The sequence below is a fragment of the Formica exsecta genome, unplaced genomic scaffold (genome assembly GCF_003651465.1).
Source record: "Formica exsecta isolate Colony F162 unplaced genomic scaffold, ASM365146v1 scaffold38, whole genome shotgun sequence".
Taxonomy (NCBI): domain Eukaryota; kingdom Metazoa; phylum Arthropoda; class Insecta; order Hymenoptera; family Formicidae; genus Formica; species Formica exsecta.
In genome coordinates this window covers 1989332-2013027 of record NW_021851042.1, presented here as the reverse complement: position 1 = coordinate 2013027, position 23696 = coordinate 1989332, and the positions used below count along the sequence as shown (strand labels likewise).

Sequence of the window (23696 nt, the reverse complement as noted above, 5' to 3'; positions counted from 1 at the left end):
CAATTACAAAATTTCATATGATTAAAGATTAAAATTTTGTAATTAAAATATTAGACTTTAAAAGTATAATTACATTTTATCACACTCTATTATTCTTTTTAGCATATATTTTGCATCGTTGCATAAATTTATTGAAAAGATCTGTTTAGTTAAGCAATTTCTCATTAAGAAATTATACATTTATATATATCTAGAATTTATTTGCACTACATATGCATACAATAGTCTGAGTTACAATTGGTAATTATCATCCTCTATGTTTACAACTACATACGTCATCATCGCCGCATTTCACGCACTTTCTGGTGAAAATTAGATTTCCGTGTCTCTTGGTGACACGGTATGGCATGTAAAACTTGTGTCCCAAATCGTGCAGTCGGAAGTCACTCGAACAAGAGAAATGGAACAAGCGACAGAGGTGACAGCCGAGGAGAAAGAAAGACCGAACAAGATAGAAGTGGGAGTGTAAATGACCTGTAGGTATGTCCATATCCGATTGGAATCGCATATGAGCTTGGAACGACTTCGATTGCACGGCGAATTGTCATCATTTCGCACTAACGGAAAATAATCACGTATGACATTTTCTATGCACCTTACTGTGTCGAATATTTGCGACCATAATTTCTCCAAATTAAAATTTTAGTTCTTATATGCATTCTAAAAGAGAATAAACTTCTTGTGTTATGCAATTAATTCTTATGCCTGCACATACAAAAACGAAGCAACATAATCTTACAAATATATACAGATATATCTTTTCCATAAATAATTTATTAAGTACAAACAATTTAATTATTTTAATATATATACGATTGTTTAATAATTTATATTATAGTCAATAAATTACATTATGACATACACATATAAATACTAATCTAGCAGTCGTAGGTGGGTCCGATGGCTTCGAGGAGATGTTTTGGCCCCGCGAGATATGGCTTTCGGTAATATCATAATTTCATGGAACTCTCGAGTAAGAGGCCTCGTTTAATTTGTGTCGTTAGCAACTGGTGCGTGAGCAGAATATGCCAAATTGTGGGCGTCGACCTTTGCGTCAGCAATGTCGAAGCTCCTGTATCCTTGATGCAATCCTGGGGAACCAGCAGCGGGCCAGTTTCCTGGGGCGGCTGTATCATAAAATAGAGGTGCCGGATTCTTGCCGAAGAAACTGCCTGCCACGTTGCTGCCACCGAAAAGCTTCTGGAACGCTACGATGCCGGCGACCAGTAGGGCAATTTTACCGAAGAACAAGGCTTTCAAAGCCAGCAGGCCTAAACCGCCCAACAAAATCGGTACCAACGCAAAAATCTTGAGACCCGCCGCGGCAATCAGCGGCAAAACCATTTTCTTGATCTTTCCACGTCCTAATTAATTTCAGAAAAAAGTTAATTCAATTAGTATTTTAAAAATTATATTAGAGATTTTATTGTATAGTTTAAAAAATATGTATATAAATCAATGCAAATAGATAAAAACAATTATTATTTTTATCATTAATTGTTATTATTAATTATTTTGATGTGCAACAAAGTAAAATTTATTATTTATAAAAATTTATTATGACTTATTAAGCACTTGCTAAATAATAGAAGAGGTATCGATTATCGATACGAGTTTAACATTACATGTATTTACTAGCATGTTACTAACAAGTTTTTAATGTATAAAGAAAGAGAGGTTTAAATTAATAAGATAAATAATTTGCTATATATGCTTGTGGGAAAATTTGGAAATTAAAAGATATTAAAAACATTATACAATAATCTCTTCTCAAACTTTTTCAAATATATTTGAGAAAGAAAGTGAATCTTTCATGCTTCCTCGAAGAGAACGAGTTTATCCGGAACAGGTTTGACGCTGTACATATAGATATCACGAAGGTGAAAGGTATGCTTATTCATTTATACTCATGACATCGCGAATCCGTGACGTTCATCGTCTAGACATAGTTACGGAAACATAGACAATTGCGTAATCAAAATTTTTGATAGAAACGAAGGACTTACCTTCAACCAGAGCACGAGAGATTGATCCTTCGGGCATGCTAAGTTTCAAACTATGACTCTTCAGGAAGGAGACAGCTGAATCATATAGCATGCTAACAAGTTTTATCGTCCTGTCGGAGCTATCGCGTGGTAATTCATTCATGATCTCCATCTCGGACTTCTCCAAATTCTTGCCAACGCGCTCCACTATAATCACACAATCAATTTTTTTTATTGGTAAAATAATAAACTATCAATTTTCTATATAAATTGCTATCATTTTTACAGTATTCCACAAACAAAACTCAATGTATATTTATACTGTATACTGTACATATTTTGCTTAATTTTATTAAGCGTATTTAAAAGCAACTAAATAATTTTTTGTAATTGTATAACATATTTCTTTACATCTTTTATATTTATATCTTTGATATCTATTTAAGTTTAGATATCTACTCTATAAGTATTTTTAATACTAATTTTTAATACATGTATGTATATGATATACATATTATATTTACTATATTTTATATTATAATAATAATTTTACATTATGATAAAATCAATGTTGTTTAAAATTAATGTTGTACAATATTAATTTTATAATATTAATTGTAAAAAGATGGTCAAAATTAAATGTTACTAAAAATTTAATAACGTTCTGATTTTTTATCAAGTCGCTTCTGCATTCTTCAAAATATAACTCAATAAGTTTCGACATAAAATAAATGTGAAAACTTACTCGGTAAGTCCCGTACAAAAGTCACGCCGTCGACGATCTCAATGTCGCTCGATCGAGCCGCTCTATCGAGAGCGCCGATTGTCTTGACGAAGATGCAACTGACGAGAGCATTGTCGTGCTCCAAACAATCCAGATCCTGGGACGGCTGCACGGGAACGTTCGTAGGTCCAGCTACGACACACGCAGCGAGAAGTACCAGTGCCAGCAATTTGTTCATCTTCGTCGTCTAATCACTCGTCGAATCGTCGCGGTACGGAACACCGAGAAGCAGCAGCCGGAGAAACGGAGAACTACTCTCCGGAAAATTTTCGGAACAAAGTGTGACCTGGCCCTGCGTCGCTTCAATCTTTATAGGTGTGCACCATGTAGAGAACCCTCCTCGATATCCCCCACTCTGGCCGACGACAACGTATATGACGACGACGTGTGAGACGAACGACTCATCATTATAGATGTCGGCAATGGCCACCTCCCCAGAAAACTTTCTTCGATAATTTTTTAAACAAACGCCGAGAAATGCGTCACCGTTTGGGCGGACCTAGAAGTCGTTCCTTTTAACATGGGAGACATCACTGTGTTTACCACAATAACCGCTCAGTATTTAGGTCAGTAGGGGAGATAATATTCATTAGGGATTTACAGAGATTATTTTTTCATAAAGAAAAAGGACTGAGGGATTTGAGGGATTTGAGTGAAAACCTAATAATATCTTGATCAATTGAAAGAAGCGTGACTTAATTTTATAATTGTATTTATAATTGCGGTTTTTATTTCAAAAGATGTAAAACTTTTTTCCCCTCTCTTTTATCGAAATTGCAGATTTAATAACATTTTGATAAACGGCACTTTCTATATTTTCTAACACATTCAGCAGATTGTTTAGAGAATCGACAACAATGGAGGTGAGAGGTTTGCATACATTTCGCACCTTACCGCCATTCACGATTGCACAATGTTTTACGATAACTGATACCCGGTTTTCTTACAAATAGCGTGTGCGTGTGCATTTAGGCGGCACTAAATGTGTGTTGACAATTTCTAGTAGTAATTTATCTTAAAATTATGAATAAAATAAGTACACACACACACATACTGTGTAAAATAAATACACACACACAAATTTTAACAAAAATATTTAAAATTATATCAAACAATCTGTTAAATTGCAATATAGTAAATCAATTTAATTTAAAGTTTCTATTTGAAGCATCATTTAAAATTTTTTTTAGATACCACAGTTCTGTATCCTTTAGAATGGTTCGATGCATTCCAGTAGAAACACGTGCATCAAGCTGGCTTACCTTGACCCAGACACATGGCCATAATACATGAACTACAGATTACATCTTCGACAGGTTTTCTGATATAACCCGAGCTAATAAAATTTTTTACTTGTTGACTTTTTTGTTCACTCGTCATTATTTTATTACATCACGTATAAAATATCGTGAAATATAATTGAGATTGAAATAGGGAAAGCAACCGCATATTCGAATTTGTTTTAAATTGTTACGTGAGTAAGCGATGCTTGTAACACACTTTCACTGTAAAATAGAAAATTAATAATTGATTCTTATGATGATCACATACTTTTCTTAGCTTTGTCATCTATTGATTTTATTAAAATTCATGCTAAAAATATATGCCGAATTAACAGAAATTGGTGTCACATGACGAAACAATAATCCACAGTAAAGCCATTATGATGTTACTTTTCAAGTGGCAACTACTTAGAAAGGTAACAGATAACTTATTCGCGGGAGGAATTCCATTGTGTTCCATGTGAATCTGTTTAAATATTTAACAGGTATGAGGGGACTTTGTCATCTTCGGTATAACGGTATCCGACTTGGAAGGAGCGGAGACAATTTTGCGATTAATTTTCTGGGTTACGAGTACCGTCGGTGCCGTCGTTTACTTCCTCTACTACAATAAAGAAAAATATGGTACTTTAGAGGAATTCGGCAATCCTTAGTTTGGCGAATTTGTCGATATTTTAAAAATATATTTTTTTCCTTTTTCAGAAAATAAAATATCCTATTAACTTATTTATTGTACGATATAGAAAGTTAAGAATTGACATAATAATTGCAGCATTTTTTCTTCCGTAATCGTATTTAATTAATATAAATTATTATCAATACACATACACATATACACAATTTTATGTTTTTTACATACTCTGCTTATTTATATTGTAAACATGATATGGAAAAATTTGATTACACAATAGATAAAAACCTTTTAAGGGCATTTTCAACTGCGCAGGGCTTAGAGAATTGAAGGTCGACAACCTATATTCGGGTCAGAAGAAAGTTCCAATCTTATCTTTATTTTTTCCCGTCTTATTCTTCTCATGAATGCGACTAATGGTTCCTTTTCTCGCTTTCTCTCAATCTTTTGTCGTACAATGTATGTATATATATTGTTTAATTTGAATATTTTACATTAAGGTTATACTTATTTAAACAATACGGAAGTTAAAGAGAACAATTATAACATATATTATATACGATAATAAATAAATACTTTTCTTGTAATAGTTACAATCATTTATTTTTTTTATAATTAATATATGGTTAATATTTGTACTTTAATTACATTAATTCATACACATCATAATTGTGGCGGTCAAATTTATATTGAAAACATTTTGTTTATTTTTTTATGGCTGAATAATTTAACTTTGATGTGGTTACACTGGAAAATGGACACGCTGCTTACAAACTAGTTCCTTGCTGAATCAAGGAACTTTCTCTCTTTCTTACATCACGCCAGTGAAATGAGTCGGAATTCATTCGGATAACTCATCTTAAAATTTCTCTACATTACTATCATATCGAGACTATAGTAAATGAATAAGTGCATTGTACGTATTTATATGTTTCTGCCTGTAAGTTTCCATTGTCTCTCGCAACTTTCACAAATGTATGCGTTCGATTATCGTATGTTGCAGTTAACACAATTAGCATGGACAAGTAACACATTTCCATCGTGAAATTCTCTTTCAGTGATATCAATTTGAATAAGAGAGACTTTTACAGTATTTGGTATATATGATAACGTATATTATGCTTTTTCTGTATACATTATATTTACAATGTCTGAACTTAATTTTATTATACTTGGATACTAAAATAAATAAATAAATAATCATTAAATAATTATAATTATCATTAAATAATTATAAATAAGACTGTTAAAGAATGTTATATTAAAATTACAAAGAAGAAACATTATTCTTAATTTTCTTATATAACATTGTTTTTTTCAACTGCTTTATCAAAGTATCAAGTATCAAAGTATAATTAATATTCCCAAGTACGACAAATATTTATATAAAAATAAGAATGAGCAATTATAACAGAAAGAATTTTATACTGTTATTAATTTTTTTTCACTTCTTTTTACGTCGTTCTTTGTAAATTTTATAAGGCTCAAACTCTTGTATATTATCGATGAAATCATATGTATCCTGTCGCCTATACTTGTTCGCTTCGTAGTTGCCTTCCTGGGCGGCTTTTTTCAATCCGACTATGGCTGCCAGTATCAAACTCATCAAACTCAGCACGACGGCTTTTCCACTTAGAATAGCCAATGCCTTCAATGTTAGAGGCAGTAGAATCGATTTTATTAGTATAAATCCAACGATCAAAGGTATAATATACTTATTCAACTTCGTCTTTGTTTTTTTACTTTCTGTAATTAATAAAACAAATATTCAATAAACAAAAATCTAGATATAACAAAAAGACTATATGTAAACGTATTATAAGATCATTATATTTACATTTTTTTATATTGTATATAAAGGCACTGTTAAGTAAAGTATATATATGTATCATATGTCCTCTTTCTCAACATATTGTACTACATTGCGTGTAACGTTCTATTAATCGCGTTGGTTTAAAATATTATATTAAATATTGTAGAGAAGAATCTCTTGCTTTCTCGAGAAAACCGGGATGTATATGGCGAGCTTTATCGAAGTATACTTCCCTTATTAAGTACGATCATCGTGGAAATTAATAAAATGAAGTAGAGTAGAAAGAGAGCACTTATGTTTTTGTATCGGGAAACTTCGCGTCGTAAATCCAAAAGCATCATATTTAATGGACGACATGTGTAATTATACGCTTCCTTAACAGCATTTGATTAACATGCAATGTCTCATAATTTCCTTTCGCACCAAGTTATTGTACCAATTATTATTGTACCGCACCAATTATATATAGTTCTTTGATGATTAAGAGTTTAAAATATCGCATTATAATATCAGCCGTTTCGTTATCTAACAATTCTTTTTTAAGATATTTTATATAAGATTTGTTACAAAAAGAGTTTGTTGCTATCCCCAAAAAATTGTGTTTAACAATGTATACCGAAATGCGATTAATAGTTTTACGCGAGCACAGTACTTTGATACTATACTGCACATAAAGTAATTATTTTAATTTTTTCTGCGCTTATTAAAAATATCCTAAATTCTCTATTGTTTTGATTTTTTCTGTCTAACATTACTTAATACAGTTATTAAAAATAAAGAATTTGTAAAATTATTATTAATATATAATTGTTAAAAGTTATTAATGTAAAGATATTAATACTATCTCTTCCTTCAAAGTAATGTTATATATATTTGTGTATATATCAACTTAATATTCCTTTTTGATGCTTGGTATAAAAATATATAAGTTAAAATGTAATTTTTTAGGATAAGTAAAAAATATAAGTTTTTGCTAAAAATATTATTAAACACTGATTAAACTTAACAATAATCATAGTCAATATATTTTAATAATATTATTTTTCTTTATGGTTGTCCAACCAGAAATGTTTATTATTGTCGATATACCTTCTATATTACCGTACAATTTCGAACCAGGAAAAAATGCGTCAATGGCATTTAGAAAGCTTCCACCAATCCAATCTAAAATGTCTTTAGAACCGTCATTTCGTAGTATCTCTCGATCCAGCGTGTTCATTGATTGTGATTCTTGCGCTGCGACGATAACGGGCAGTAAAATCAGCACGGATGGCAGTAACATCTTTCTAGCATCTGAAGTTCTTCTTTTTTTTTTTGCAACAAACTCTACGATCACGTTTTATCCCAAAAACGAAAACTGCTCGTATCTCACGATCGCAACCGACTTGTTGGCCAATAATATTTTAACTGACATTCATGCCAAACCGGAATTAGTTTATATACTAGGACCGTGAAAAGCTCAGAGGAGGAGACTATCCATCTAACCTGGTACTGATGCGTAACGAAGGATCCAACGTCCACTCCCGTACCACCTGAGCTATAGTCTACCTCGATCATTGGGTCGTTGTTTACGTTGACCATTCTCGACGAAGGATCTTCCTTGGAATATTTCGACCGGAGTAAATGGATCATTCTCCCCGTCGAACATCCTCACCATCATTATTCTCTGTTGTGAGAGTATATGGTTCTATTGAATTTGTTTCACATTCGAATAGTTACAGCATAAGAGACGTGCTTCCAATGCTCGTGACCTGCGGCCTGCTTATCGCTGAAAAGTAAACCAGAAGTAATTCAATTTACGCCATTTTATTTTGAAAGCGAATGTATAATTGAAGGTAATCAATTAAATAATATTGATTATTGCAACGGTAATAATATATAACTAATTTGCTACGTTTATATACCAAAATTATACTGTCGTATAAACCTCACTTTAAACAATCTATAATTTGGAACGAAACGTTAGAAGAAATAAAATATATATTAAGATATACATACATATTATTACAGGCATATAGAATATAGAATATAGGCATAAAATTATAAATATTATAGATTTCTGTTCCAAGTCTTGTCGTGAATTACAAATCATCTAAAGTATGTTTTTTGCTACATAATTACATGGAAGTTAAAATAATAAAATCAATTAATTTAGAGATTTTAACAAACGATATTACTGAATAATATATTTTTATTGCAATGTATAAACTTAAGTATCAATTATTAATCACACAAGACAGTTTGCTTTATAGAAAGCAAGACTTACTAATTAGTCAGTAAAGACTGCAAAAAGATCTGGTTTTATGCTCATCAATTGATTTATCACATGAGAAAAATGATATTGCATGTCTGAGCATGATAGCCAAACGTTGAAGCAGTAAATATATGTATATATAAAATTCTTTATATATATGTATATTGATAAATCTTCTTATTATATTGATAAATCTTCTATTGATTTAGACACAAACGTATCTTTATCATTGAAAGAAATTTTTTGATAAATTTATAGATAAATTACGAAAACTAGAGTCAATATTGCTGAAAATAATTTTGGTCACACACACAAAAAGAGTGTCATTATTAATAAGTCGCTGGTAAATTTATTTGCAATTTATACAGGCATACTTTTTTATTCAAAAGATAATTTTTTGAAACTCTCATGCGTGTTTCAATTTATGGTCAAGTACCTTTTATTATTTTATACCGTTATACATACTAAAAAAAATTTACTTTACGAATGGAGCTACTATGTCGTTAATGACGGACTCCTTTGTGAGCGTCTGTTATTCATCAAAATTAGGATCATAACTAAAAGTAATAATAACAGTTTCATGTAAATAAGTTTAGCAAATCATATCCATTATGTTCATATAAAAATTTTCAATAATTTTACAATATCATTTATTGACACATTAGCAAAATTCTTTTATTCGTTTTAAAACCGATTAACATTTTTTTTAATGCTAAAGATAAAACAATTAATAAATAATTGATTAATAATAAATTAATTAGTAATTGAGATATTTTTCGAAAATTTATAGTAATTTCAGAATTAATTGTAATAACATTATACATATAATTATATTTTATTAGTCACAAAATGTAGAGTAATAATTATTATATAAATTTATATTCTCCAAAAAAAAATAACTGTAATATGACAATGGCAATTTAACAGGCGTAATCAACAATGTATTCGTCTTCTTCATTTCATCTTCCGGTCTCCCTTCTATTCATCGCGGCTAATGTCAATTTGGATTCAAGTTCGTGAAGGAAACAGTCAAATTATCCCTTACTCTTTTTCCAGGAAATCTGAGATAATACATCTAGGTGGCACATGAATAAAATTATTGTACCGATATGTGGCTTCCCGGCTTCATACACGAGAGACTCTACTAATGCGTTAGTATAATTTGTCTTCAAATAACTAGTCTGACGGTTTCAAGAGCGATAAACACATTGTAACTAATACTAATATGACTAAATAAATGTAAAAGTAGCGCTGTATATATACCTCTGACAATTAATAAGCGATATTCTTTATTAGTACAAATTAGAAATACTGCATCCAAAAAAGACAATATCAATACCGGTGAACAGTAATCAGTGCATGCAGATTCTCTCTACTATTGTAAATATATAGGCTTATTACTGGTGAAATTGGCTGAACGCAATATCCGAGAATGAAGAAAGTCGCGGAGAGAGTATATACACGATAATAGCTGTTAAACATCAGTTTGTCCAACGTGGAGAGTGTGACTCGTGATTTTCAGAGCAGATAAGAAGGTGATAATTGCTGGAAAATGCTATACTATCAAGCTATTAATCACATGATAAAACCGGAATATTTCACGCTGGGCAACACTTCTGTTTCATGAATCTCGTGCGCGAACATAATTCAAATATTCCATTGCTTTATTATTTAATGGCGCAATCTTATTGTTAGAGTCTTCGTGTTATATTTAAATCTCTATGTTGTATTACATTACGGAACAATATTCTTGGACATTCTAAATTATATTATTGAGAAAAAGAATGAGAAATCTATTAAATTAATTAATCAATTAGTTAATTAATTTATTTTAAAACGTCGATACATTGCAACTTTTTGCACTATTTTTAGATCTCGCGGATGAAAAGTGACTGGATGAAGAAAATATATAAGTAATTTCGAACCCATATATCTAGATATGTAGATTGGTACATTAAACGCAACAAGAAGAGAATATGCTCGGGTTTCAAGGATCATTTAAAGCTGTTGTGGCTTATTAGCAACCCGCGTGTTTGTTGAGCATGATTTAAAAAATAGACCTCGTCGAAATTATAAACGACCGATCATTTATAATCTCCGCATGTTAAATATGTAAATTTCTAGTTTCCTATCCTGCAATGGACAAGATGCTCATTTATATTACTCGCTATTACAGCAATATACAACATCAACATCCTAGTATGCACTCAGATGTAAACTACGTGCTTTAGTATTTCAGATGGTTCGGATAAATATATAGCAAAATGTAGGTTGTAGTGCAGTTCACGATGCTCTGTGATAAGTGTAAGATGCTCTGACGAAAGAAGCAATCGATAAGAGAGATTTAAAAAAGATTTCTGTGGCGTAATGGAATTAAAAAGCGGGTAGAGTGAAGTGAAACGGAATAATACAGTTTTTACAAGATCTATATATATTAAAACTAAATTAAATCAAATACCGTTTTTAACTTGATTTTAACTTGAAAAGTTAAAACATTATTTACTTATAAAAGATTGGATAACATGTCAACAAAATATAAATATAATCTTGTCTCATGTTTCAACTTTTAAGCTAATTTTAAAATTATTTATCTATGTAAGAGACGTTAATTACTTGTCAAAATAATTAATATTTTCTAATAATTAGTTACAGTAAAATTTAAGAATATTCTAATTTATATGTAAACAGACAGAAATACTAGTTTAAGTATCATCTGGCATAACGACGTGGAAATGCAGGATTTTATCAGTGTTTTATCAAATTCGAGAATTATTTATCAAATTTATGAACTGACTTTTCTCGAGATAGAAAAATTCAGCAAAAATCGAATCGCGATAGCATCCAACGAGACACGAGAACACGAGAACCATTCATCGAGTTCTTGTCAGCCCGGATATCTGCGTAACTGAAAAAGCCGCATTCGTCGCAAAACGACGCCGACGTGTTGCTGTCGTGTTTTGCAAGGTTATTTCTGCCCCTGTAACCCACCCAGCCGCAGATATGCCTCGACTCCCTTTCTCTTGCGCGGCAGGAACACCCGCAGAAACTTCCTTATCTATGACAACCACCTCCATCGTATACCGTTCTGCAATATAACCTGACATATATATCGGTACTGACAATTTGGATCATAGTGTTTACCACACACGTATATATCGCTGGCTTGCCGGTCGGAGCTCATTTTTCACGGACTGCCGATTTTCCCGGCAACTGAAGCGTGCCCGACGCGGCATCCGCGGCGTCCGGTCGGTTTGTCGTCGAGGAATCAACGGTGGATCAGTTAGTTCACGGTTGCTCGTTGCACCGTTCATTCTATCTTTCTACACTGTTTGTACTTGGTGCGCAGTACCTGCGTGCCCCTGTCAAAAATTAATCAAAAATCCCGTATACATACGGAGTAAAACATATAGAATAAGAAAAGAGCAACACGGCTAATAGAAGAGATATGCTGTGACGAGCCATAAAGCTCGTCTCTCGTGAATCGCCACATCGCCAAACAAAAAAATAAGTGTCTATCTATTCGGATGATTCGAGAAAACATTTCTTGGATACTGCGTCTGGACAAACAGCCAATGCGTGATGATGCCATGACGATAAAATAATATCTTCGAGGAGCAAGATCGTGGACGAAACCGCGAGTAGATTCTGTCAGTCGTCAAGCCCGTTCTTCATGAACGCGGGAAAAGATGCTATCGAGAGTTAATCTGATTGCGATTTTGCTGACCTTGAATTGTGTCAGCCGCGCGATGGAGTACTCGAGATCGTTGCAGGAGAAGCGGCAAGAGGAAGAGGAGAAAGCCGTCACTTCCAGCAGGAAGATTCTCAGGTATACGTACAACAATGTCACGTTTGAAAGGCCTATTTTTTCAACCGGTGATCGCGTCGCCAGAGACACGCTGGCCGAGATGCACGTTCAGGACATTCATAGTGCACAGCCTACGAGCAGAGTGGAGGCGCGAGGTAACTAATCACAATCAGCGTCATAAAATGTTTAATGGCAGAAACGCTTCTATACAACGCTGGCTCAAAAAAAAATATAATAGCGAGCATTACGTTTAAATTGTGTCGTCTTTTGATGAAGCGTGATGAATAATACCGTTGTATAACGGTTTTTTTGATATCATAATGCCTTTTATTATAACGTGATATGGCTTTTATTAAACGTGATATGACATATATTCTTATTTCTACTTTCAGAATATATTCTTATTTCCACTAATAAGTGATATCTATGCCATTTACTATGTTAATTTTTAGGTTTATATATGAAATAAATTTTAACTACTATAACGATATTGTAAAGAGAAAACCTTATTCGATTTTTTCGTTAATAGTCAGTATTATATTTGAAAAATTATTATTTAATACGGAATTTTTTAATATTAAATAATAATGTATTTAAGAATACATAATTTATGTTTCTGTGATTTAATAAATTTAAATTACGCTTATATACTCTAATAATATTCTTTGTGACGTGAGTTTTAGATCAAGCACGTAGACGGAGAACGGGCCACCATCGTACAATGTTGGCGTTATTAATAGCGTACAAGCTCAAATTTATTGCCCTGATACCAGCAATACTCGGTGGTCTGTTCCTTCTCAAAGGAACGACGCTTCTTGCAGGATTTTTCTTCGCTCTATTCGCCGCAGTTTTAGGATTGAAAGTACACTGACAGCAAAGTTCGATGTTTGGAGAATTTCTGGGAAGGACGCGCATCAAGAATGCATAAAGTGGAAATAACATATGACTTTATTTCGTAATAATTTACAGTCAGGTAAAACTTGTGTAATTAATCGATATTTGTTTGAGAATATTGAACGCCTGTGTACACAAAGTAACACTCAAGGCCGAATTTATAATCGCTTCTCGGGGGTCAAACGTATACATGTCGTATACATCTCGTAGAATGCGTCGCATCGCCAAGTATGTACTTATAAACATGATATATTAAGCCAAAATTATTTTCCGACGTTCTAGACACCATAAGAGTGGAAAAACGCTACGCAAAATGATACCGCATCTACTATGATAATTACGAAATAAGCATGTTAAGTCTTCTAAAATGTTACATATATATATGCGTTATTATTATGTAATAAATATTAACAGAGAATTAAATTAGTATATATCTTATTCGCTACATTTTAATATTCAAGTGTTTTAATCGTCACACTTACTCTACTGAACACACGGTTTTAGTAACGTCGATAAAGATATTTGTGTATATATATATAAGTACTTGTCTCAAGCTACACATTCCAAAAACTCTCTCCCTAAGGTTATTTTATAAGTCTAAAATAAATATTTTGCCTTCTACATGTGTGTATGTGTGTGTGTGTGTGTGTGTGTGTGTGTGTGTGTGTAATAGTACTATAAATAAATATAAATATTACAAGTGCTGAGAAACGATTCCAAATTCGGCTAATAAATAACGATGAAGTCTATCATCTTTTTGCTCGACTTCAAGATTGATCGCGTTACGATTGTCAATACGAAAATCTCTAAACCGTCACCGTTAGAAGTTCGCGTGCGTGAAGATTACTCTCTCGCTATCATTTCGCTAGATTATTTGCCGATGTAGTGGAAATACAAACACTTGCCGTTACAACTCCTTTTGCTTTATGTTTGCTCGACGTAGCTATTTATATTCCAGCTGTGGTTCACGCATTTTCCGCTTTTTACAGAAGATTTTTTATATTATTTCATTATATCCGGCATATTACATTATGACATAACCGTTAATTTAAAAAGCGAAAAATTACGGGATAATTATTTTCATATCAATAATTATTCAAAAAGTGATTAGACTTCTAAAAAAGAGTTACACGATTGAGACAGTTCGCGCTTATTAGAGTTTTCTTTTTTACTTTTAGTATTTTTAAGATTTTTATCTTATTTTTCCTCACAATTTGCTATTTCGATATTAATGTCATTGATACATTTTATTCTTATACTCTTTCTTTTCTCATAATTTATGCGGTTGCGCGTGAATGAGTGTGAATTTTATAAACGGATTGCGCAGTGTATAAAATATACCGTAAAAATAAGTTTATAAATCTATTTCAATGTCTTGAACTGTCTCGGATATCGCGTATTATCTGCTCCTTTGGATACAGGCGTTGCTCTCTCCCAGATACCTGAAGATCTTCTGCTTCTAGTTCAGCTTTTAATTATTCAATGCTGCTGTCGCGCGCTATACGCCAAGGTCTGAGCGTACTCGCGATCGGTTTCCTTCATTAATGGAACAGGTGTGCCTACGGTTCCTTTCAGACTCCTGTCCCAGCCGCCACTTTGCTGCCAGCCACCGTGATCGTGGCTCTGTTTCTGGCTCAGTAACTTCTTCAATCCGATAATCAACGACAACACTAAGGCGATCTTGCTGATGATGAGCGCCTTGCCAGCTAATAGGAAAAGTACACCTAAAGCGATGGGAATTAGCGCGGCCATCTTCATCGCCATTCCCATCATCATCATGCCCATCATCTTCTTCATCTTTCCTCGACCTTCCTCGACGCTCCGTTTTAAGTCGCCGGAAGTCGTCTTTGGTAAGCTGATCTGCACGTTGAAACTGTTCAACAGCGCGGCCACGCGCTCGAACAAAATATTGTTGAGGATCTCGTCCGTGGCACCTCCGTTGGTCCTGGCCAAGGTCTTCTCCAGATCGGAGACTGTGCCCTTCGAGCTATCGTTTGTCAAGGGCGCGACTCTGATCAGCTCGAGATTGTCGCCGATCGGTAAGGTCTGTATACGACCGAGCCTCTCGAAGAAGGTGATCGCCTTCTTCTTCAAACACGGCGATACGGCCATATTGCGATGCTCGCACTCCTCGTAGACGCGATAAAGAGCACGGTATCCTCGCTCAAGAAATCCGCCGTCCTCGTCGGCGTGAATAGTTGCACTGCATACTAACAAGAGCAGCACGCACTTCGATAAATTCTTAATCGCCGACATCCTGGACCCGGACAGCTTTCCGAAACTCGCGGACGCTTGACTGGGCAGAAAAAAAGTCGGAGACTAAATCACAGACACCTCGTTTTGGTCGGGATCACACGGTACACGCGACTCGAAATTCGCAGTGGATACTACAAGAGGCTGCGCGCACCCACGTGTTGGATGATCCTCGACTAGAGAGAACTGGCGCCAGGACGAAGTCGCCAGACCGATATATACCAGCGAGGAGCCATCCATCTAGATGCTATCCTTCATGAAGGGGGTGAAGGTATCTCTCTCTCGTATAAACGAACGGATGTGCCAGTGCACGTGACGACACGACCTTACAATGTATGAGTGGATGATCCTCTTCTCTATCCTCTCCTCTTCGCGAGCTCTCGTCCTTTCATCCTCTTCTTTCTCTTTCAGCGCGCTAGACAGCTGCTATCGCGGCGGGGAACGGGAACGGGATAAAAATTCTCATAATGGTAGTGCGCCAAGAGTATGTGACCCTTCCTGACACAGAGACCCACTCGCGCTTCGAGATCGAGACATCGTTGAACGTCCGCCACGCGATTCGTTCATTAAATTTCGCCGTGTTGACTACGTATGTTTATACACCGGAGAAGAACTGTGTATATGGGTTTCCTGCGCTATGTTTGTATGCAACCACATCGAGATTCGTATCTCGCGCGGGAGGAGAAGCAGCGTGCCGAGATGAAACCAGAGGGGAGCATCGTGGATTTCATTGGCAACGTACCTGGCACCGTGATCTCGCTGACCCCCGCATAACGTGAGGATGCTAGAAACTAGTTTCAGGCTGCGGACAGCTCATGACCTTCCTATCGTAAGTTTCCCTGCGGCGCGAAATGTGTACACACATGTGTATTCTCATTATGCAGTATTTGCGATATTTAAAAACTATAATAATGAAAATCAATTATATATTTCGTATATATGCTAAATGTAGCGAATTGTTGCAAATGGTTCGTCACCGACTGATTTTTTATCTCAGCTAACTCTTAATTATCACTCTAGGATTTAAATAAACAATCATTGTATAAATAGAAAGATTATTTTTGCTAATTATTTCTTTAGTTAGATGTGTTTTTAGAGAAGAAATTTTTTTTGTTCCAGATTTATTAACAGCATTTATTGACAATAAAGTAAGACGAGCGTAATACAATTAACACGCTCTATAATTATACAGTTATGATACTACTACGTTACGTAACAGTAAATTTACAATTGCATTACATCTCACTTTTGCACAAATTGCATTTTGATTATATACATCTTGCTTATAATCGTTAGCACGCGTTACATAAATCAATTCACGTTCGTTTTCGTAATAGCAATAAATGGAAATTGTTAATACAAATGAAAATTACTATGAACGAATATTACGAGCATGGAACATAGAAGCAAAAATCTTATAGCATGTAATTAACTACTTTACTCAATTACTGTCAATCTTAATGTACATATGCATTCGTATATTGATTACGATTACATTAAGATATTCATTACATTGAATGCTTTCATACCGATTTACGATTATTAGAAAATAAATATTATTTTTAAGTAATTAAAAAAGTAAGATTTAGAAGTTTTATAAAAATTATATTTTTTTGTAAAATAATTACTTCAATATCTTTTATTATTGATTATAATAGAGGAACAAAGACTTTAATTTCTTTCGACAGATTGATATAAATTGTATGCAAAAGATAAAAAATGTCGGTGCTTTCCAGTACAAAAGTATACTGTTCGAAAAGATTAATAACGTGTGTAAACTTGCAATATAAGATCGCCGGACCCAATGTATTCTATTTTCTTGTCGTATCACGGTTCGTTAGAAGCGTGAAGCTGAGCCTGCGACACACCACCGACACATTCAATCGAGGTTAGCGCATCTCTAATGCGACAACAGCCAACGATGCATCTTCCATGCTGTTACCTACTTCGCGATTATCCCATAGTCAGTGCCACGGGCCCACATAGACGGTGTTTAACTGTATTAAGGCCCGTGCCACATTCTGAGCGCGCAGTTATATTCTCACAAACGGCGCGAGAAATGGATTCCGCCGCAATGAGCCTACGCATAGTTGGATCCCATTATTATCTGTAATTATCTGATACCGCTCAAATTTTAAGTCGCAAACGCGGATTTGGGCTTTTGATTGTTCGCAAAAGTAGACAAGTAGGACATTTCAATCAAAACATTTATCTTAATGACGATACATCTATCTCGGTCGTCTCTCGGCGTTTAATTCGCGAAAGCTCTCCAAGAGAATATTTTTTGATTTTTTAAATTTCACTATTGTATCACGATAATATACTACTAGTCCTTCTGAAGAAATCTGAGAATTAAAATAAGCTCCATATATCATTGAATCGAATCCTACTAAACCAGAATATAAATAGATAATCTAGTCAAGTTGAAAAAGCGGCTCACATAATAAAGATTTCATCTGTGCAGAAGCATGTCTATGACAGAACATAGCTTGGAATAATAAAAGTGAGGCAATAGGTTATACCGTCATGAGCGATTTTCTCGAGAGATATTTTAGACAAGAACAGTATGTTTCTGCCTTTTATTAGATTCAGGTCAACGATCAGCAACAGGTGGTTCTAGCGATTCACACGCGGAGGATTCTGACCTAGCTCATTACCAGATCATGCTTATCCGCGAAAATCTAAGAGTAAAATGAGGGAATTTATACCACAATTCATAACCTTGGAATTGATTTAATTGAAGCGGCACGCGCGTGTAACGGCAAAAAATTATTTTAATAATCTCAAACATAATTACTCGAAACAGATGTCACCGTACAAAAAGAAAACAATACTAAAAAATTAAATTTACGTAAAACAAGATTTACAAACACATAAATGAATAAATAATATTGTTGAAAATATTGTTGAACGCTGAAAATTTATTTTAGAGAAAATAACAGAACTTCAATTATACTTCATATTAACACTGAGAATATACGAAGAATTTCTCAGACGCTAGATAGTAAAGTGCGGAAGTTGCATTCTTCATGTCATGTTAGGATGCGTGTAGCCGGTAACCTTCGGAGGCTGTAACCCTGAATATTCTGAGTAGTGAATCGAGGATGCTCGATTGGCCCAGTGGCATACAAAACACTCGTCGAAGAAAAAGATCATGCTTTTTAGGCCTTATTCTCCACTTTCTGGCGCACAAGAATCGTGGGAGCTGCAACAAGTGAAAAGCAAGCTTCTCATTCACTTGGTGACAATCTACTTATCTGTTTAATTTAGCTCATGCGTGCGTTTAATACATCATAATGGATAATAAAATCAGAGCAACTTTTTCATCGTAATGTAATGATTTCTTTTATCGCTTCCTGTTTGGTGACATATAATTGAGGATAATATGCATATAAGAGATGAAAATTAAAACTATTTACTTACAATTAAAATATTGTTGAAAAATTGCTAGGATATGTAACATCAATATTGACTTGACACAATGAAAGATTTAATTAATTAATTTCCTTATTTTTTTAATAACTAACAATAGATATCTTAAATCAATTAACTAACTCGAAAATATTGGAGAAAATTTGCGTGTGGAAGATAAATAAAGTACTAGTAACGGTGAATTATAATTATATATTTCATATTATTTTCTGCTTTCTTTAACGTTTCTATTGTCGGTCTATTTAATGTCGGAAATAACTTATCTTTTTCGTGCATAAGTTATGAATCTATAACATTACATACATATAAGCATAAAATACATAGTAATACTTGCATAAAAGCTACTCTCTCTCTCTCTCTCTCTCTCTCTTTTTGACCAACATATTCATCGATGCTTGTTGTTCGATGTTAAAATGAATTTCAAATTTCATCTACTTAATACTCTCCGTAGTATTCTTTTTTTTTCTTCTTTTTTATCTATCTATCTCACTAAGCATAAATTCGAATGTTCAGAATGCGAGCCAAACTTCTACATATCGCGCATCTTCACGTATACATTATTCCATATTTCAGATAGGCGAACACAATGATGTTGCTGAAATTTATTCTTTTATTGCGCTTCATGTACTCCGTTTAACATTGTGATAATTGTTGATAATACAATGTATTGGCTATATACATATACAGCCATCACATATGTGTAGAAACATGCGGAATACCGGTTCTGTAGCACTGGTTGTGGAATAATTTTACGCGCATGATGCATTTTACCATAGATGCATTCACGCTCTGTATGTCGTAACAACACTTTGCTCCGCCATTACAACTAATTGGTAGCGCCTATAAATGATGACGATCTATAGCACAAACCGTCAGTTCTTGTCGAACATGCTTTGGCGGCTCTTCGGATTTCTAATATTAGGCGTTTTCATCGCCATTTGTTCTTGCGAGCCTGTAAACAGAAAGCTTCTTCTAAAAACTTCGGAGATAATCGAGTGTATTGACAATGGAAATAACACGTGTGGAACCAATGAAACGTTTAAAACTTCCTCGTCCGATCGCGAAAATGAAACACAGATTAGCAGAGACATTAGACAAAAATCCCTAGATGACAATAATGTAGCTGAAGGTAAGAGAAAAAGTTTCCTCTTATCTTTTAAATCAACTTGTAAATTTATTTATAGTAAAATTAATAATAAATGTATTTGCATCTCTCATATTTTCTGAAGAAATTTTATACGGGAAAAGAAATATTTTATCCCAAAGAGAATTTCAATTAGAATACATTATACTAATATAATAAGTAAAAAAAAGGAAAAACATTTGGTAATAATATTTCTCTTTTTTGTACAAAATTATTATTTAAAAAATGTAGAAATATGTATTTGTTTTCAGTTATTTACTATGCATAATCTTAAAAACCTGGCACTTGATATTCAGCTTGTAAAAAAATGAGAAATTATTAATACAAAAAAAAGTTAAAAGAGTGTATGATAATTTTTATTAACCTGTATCAAGCATCAATAATTTTAATCTGGATCACCAACATTAAATAAAATAATCAAAATGAGATAACGTGTTAACAAGAAACCATAAATTGTAAAATATATTTTCGACAAATATTTTTATTATTTTTACAAAAAATAATACTATTTATAATAAATAATATTATTTATTTACAATATAAAAAATCTCAATTTTGTTAAAATTGAGATTACTAAAACAATTTAATAGTGTTTAATATTGCGATTAATAATAATTTAGTATTGCGATTTTGAAGTAGATAATGTGATTAATAGTCGCTGTTTTTTCATTTCAGTTTCTGCTAGGAAGAAAGATAAAAAAGGCAACAGAGTATTATTATATTTGTTTGCAGCTATGAAAGCAGCATTGATTTACGGATTGTTACATGGAGTTGCAGCTCTCGCAGGAAAAGCAGTAGTAATTGCCAAAATAGCTTTAGCAATTGCTATTGCTGCAATTCTAAAAAAGAATGGTACGTAGATACGGTAGGTAAATCAAATTAAAATTTATCATCTTATATGAGTTTATTTATTTTTACATTTATTACAAATTCAAGCTTCTATAATCGAGAAAAGTGCATACAAATATATATTCGTTTTTATAACAATTTTATAGCAAATAATGATAAAATTACAATTATTTAAATTTTTAGGAAATGTATATGAAATATAAAAGAATATTAAAAATAAACATTACATAAAAATGTACAAATTTGTGAACCTATATAAATCGATTCTCTTAAATAAAATTCTATTTCTTTTTCTTTAATTACCAAAAGAAAAACAAAAATAACAAGGCTCTGTATATGTCAATAATAATAAATACTGGGCTAATAAAAACCAATGCGAGTTACAGGCGCAAATAAAAACTCTTAAATAATCTTATGTATTATTTATTAGTTGAATAGACATTACGGTCCACTTCGGACCATCTTTAGTAATTGTATATAAAAAAAAAAGAAATAAGAAAACAAAGAAATACAAGAAATTCATACAGAAAAACCGTGGATGTTGGAAATGCATTAATATATATACATACATTAAAGAAGAATATAGATTTACGATAGTAATATCACGGCGTATATCCAGCATTCAAAAATACACGGAGTCCCAAACATCTCCAAAAGCTTGGAGATGCCTCCCATTAGTCCTCGTTGTCAGGAGGGAAAAATGCCAAACGTAATTGTAAAGCATTTTTATTTCTACATTATTAATTAATTAAAAATGACAAACAGTTGTTGATGAAATTTATCCGAGAAATAATGAAGGCAATCCGTCAAGAAAAACACGAGAGAAGCGCGAAAATCCATGTGAACGAAACGCACTTCTCAAGATAAACATTGTGACTAATCTTTATAAATATCTGATTAATTAAAAATCTGATATTCAGTGCTCCAACAAGTCAATAATATAAACATATTGAAAAATGATTGTGGAGAGAACGATAGATGCGGTAGGTCAGATTTTTGGTAAACTCCCAAAATTAGTAAATAAGGGCTGTCTAAATGTTTTGTATCACTTTGAAGATTTAAACTATTTTTGTTTTTTGATGTAAATGCTTTACAATTACGTTTGGCATTTTTCTCTTCTAACGATGAGAACTGATGCGAGGTATCTCCGAGAGAAGCTTTTGGAGGGATTTGGGACTCTGTGTACTTTTAAATGCTGAATATACGCCGTAAATCTTTATCCTCCTTTAATGTATGTATTAATGCATTTCAAACATCCACCTTTTTTCTATATGAATTTCTTGTATTTCTTTGTTTTTTTTTAATTTCTTTTTGTATATTTTTTTTTATATACAATTACTAAAGATGGTCCGAAGTGGACCGACATGTCTATTCAACTAATAAATAGTACCTAAGATTATTTAGGAATTTTTATTCGCACCTGTAACCGCGTTGGCTCTTATTAGCCCATTTTTTATTGTTATTTTCTTTAATTGTTTTATATGTTTAAGATCTGTGATATTAATATATTTTATAATCGTTTTTTCTCCAATTTGGACATATATTTTGCGAACTTTGCTGATCACAAACATTTGGAAACTCTTGAAATGTTTGTGTATAATATAGATTTCATAATTTTACATATAACAAAAAGATAGACTATTAATTTAAATCAAATGTTTTACTTAATTGAACTTTTTTCAGATCATGAAAGTGTTTCTTATGAAGTAGTGAAACATCCACATACTAGCTATGTACAAACCCATAGTTCAAGCGTTGATTACGATCACCGTAGTGATTACGGAGATGATCGTAGTGATTATGTCTATGAATATCGAAAGCGACGGATTCCTTGATGAAAATAGATTTTATGTGTTTTTTAAATGGCAAAAAAATATCATATCGAATAAAGTAAATTATTTATTTAACTATTTATAAGAGGCTATTTATAAGGCAAATTATTTATACATACAAGGCAAATTACCTAACATATTTTACATTAGAAAAATATTTGATGCTAAAAAACAAAAGTTACCACAAATATATGTACTTAAATATATATTTGATGAATTTAGATACTGATTATCTTGTAATAGAAAATTGATTTGTACATCCAAAATTATACACAATAGAAATAGTTTGTAAGTCTTTTAAAGAGTAAAAGTATAAATACATATATAAAAAAAAAATATGTATATTATTAATCATAAAAATAAGAATAAGAATGTAAGGCTTATATGACTAAAATCAAGAATGTCGATATAAAATGGCAATAACGAGCCAAGCGCGATATTAAGAGCGCAGAGATATTTATTATAAAAATTACATTAATAAAATAAATTAAAATCATTATTAATCATAAATAATATTTAAATAAAAAATATTGTTTTATTTTTTCTTTTATATCTTAAATTTTTTTATATAGTATATATTGAATTTCCATAAAATTATTAAGTACAAACGCATTATTGTATATCTAATATTATTTAAATAATAACATTATATTTTTAATTTTATAAAATCTAAATTTAAGTCTATTAATTACAATTAAATTATAATAACAGTAAAATATAAATTTAAAATATATAAT

The 23696-nt window shown here is 32.6% G+C and overlaps 5 protein-coding genes across 5 annotated transcripts; 2 read left to right on the top strand and 3 right to left on the bottom strand.

The window, feature by feature from the left end:
* Positions 1-871: 871 nt before the first annotated feature.
* Positions 872-2993, bottom strand: LOC115239438. Its single transcript, XM_029813952.1, has 3 exons — positions 2731-2993; positions 2007-2192; positions 872-1364 (listed from the first exon to the last, which is right to left on the bottom strand). The coding sequence occupies exons 1-3, from the start codon at positions 2945-2947 to the stop codon at positions 988-990; spliced, it is 780 nt and encodes a 259-aa protein (XP_029669812.1). The 5' UTR covers positions 2948-2993; the 3' UTR covers positions 872-987.
* A 3074-nt stretch (positions 2994-6067) lies between these two features.
* LOC115239353 lies at positions 6068-8366 on the bottom strand. Its single transcript, XM_029813824.1, has 2 exons — positions 7559-8366; positions 6068-6429 (listed from the first exon to the last, which is right to left on the bottom strand). Exons 1-2 carry the CDS (start codon positions 7776-7778, stop codon positions 6128-6130), a joined length of 522 nt encoding a protein of 173 aa, XP_029669684.1. The 5' UTR covers positions 7779-8366; the 3' UTR covers positions 6068-6127.
* A 3537-nt stretch (positions 8367-11903) lies between these two features.
* Positions 11904-14657, top strand: LOC115239435. Its single transcript, XM_029813948.1, has 2 exons — positions 11904-12710; positions 13239-14657. Exons 1-2 carry the CDS (start codon positions 12437-12439, stop codon positions 13424-13426), a joined length of 462 nt encoding a protein of 153 aa, XP_029669808.1. The 5' UTR covers positions 11904-12436; the 3' UTR covers positions 13427-14657.
* Positions 14654-18663, bottom strand: LOC115239351. Its single transcript, XM_029813823.1, has 3 exons — positions 18659-18663; positions 17850-17945; positions 14654-15745 (listed from the first exon to the last, which is right to left on the bottom strand). The coding sequence occupies exons 1-3, from the start codon at positions 18661-18663 to the stop codon at positions 14929-14931; spliced, it is 918 nt and encodes a 305-aa protein (XP_029669683.1). The 3' UTR covers positions 14654-14928.
* A 798-nt stretch (positions 18664-19461) lies between these two features.
* Positions 19462-23031, top strand: LOC115239433. The gene is made up of 3 exons (XM_029813947.1): positions 19462-20263; positions 20954-21130; positions 22811-23031. The coding sequence occupies exons 1-3, from the start codon at positions 19981-19983 to the stop codon at positions 22960-22962; spliced, it is 612 nt and encodes a 203-aa protein (XP_029669807.1). The 5' UTR covers positions 19462-19980; the 3' UTR covers positions 22963-23031.
* The last annotated feature ends 665 nt before the right edge of the window (positions 23032-23696 follow it).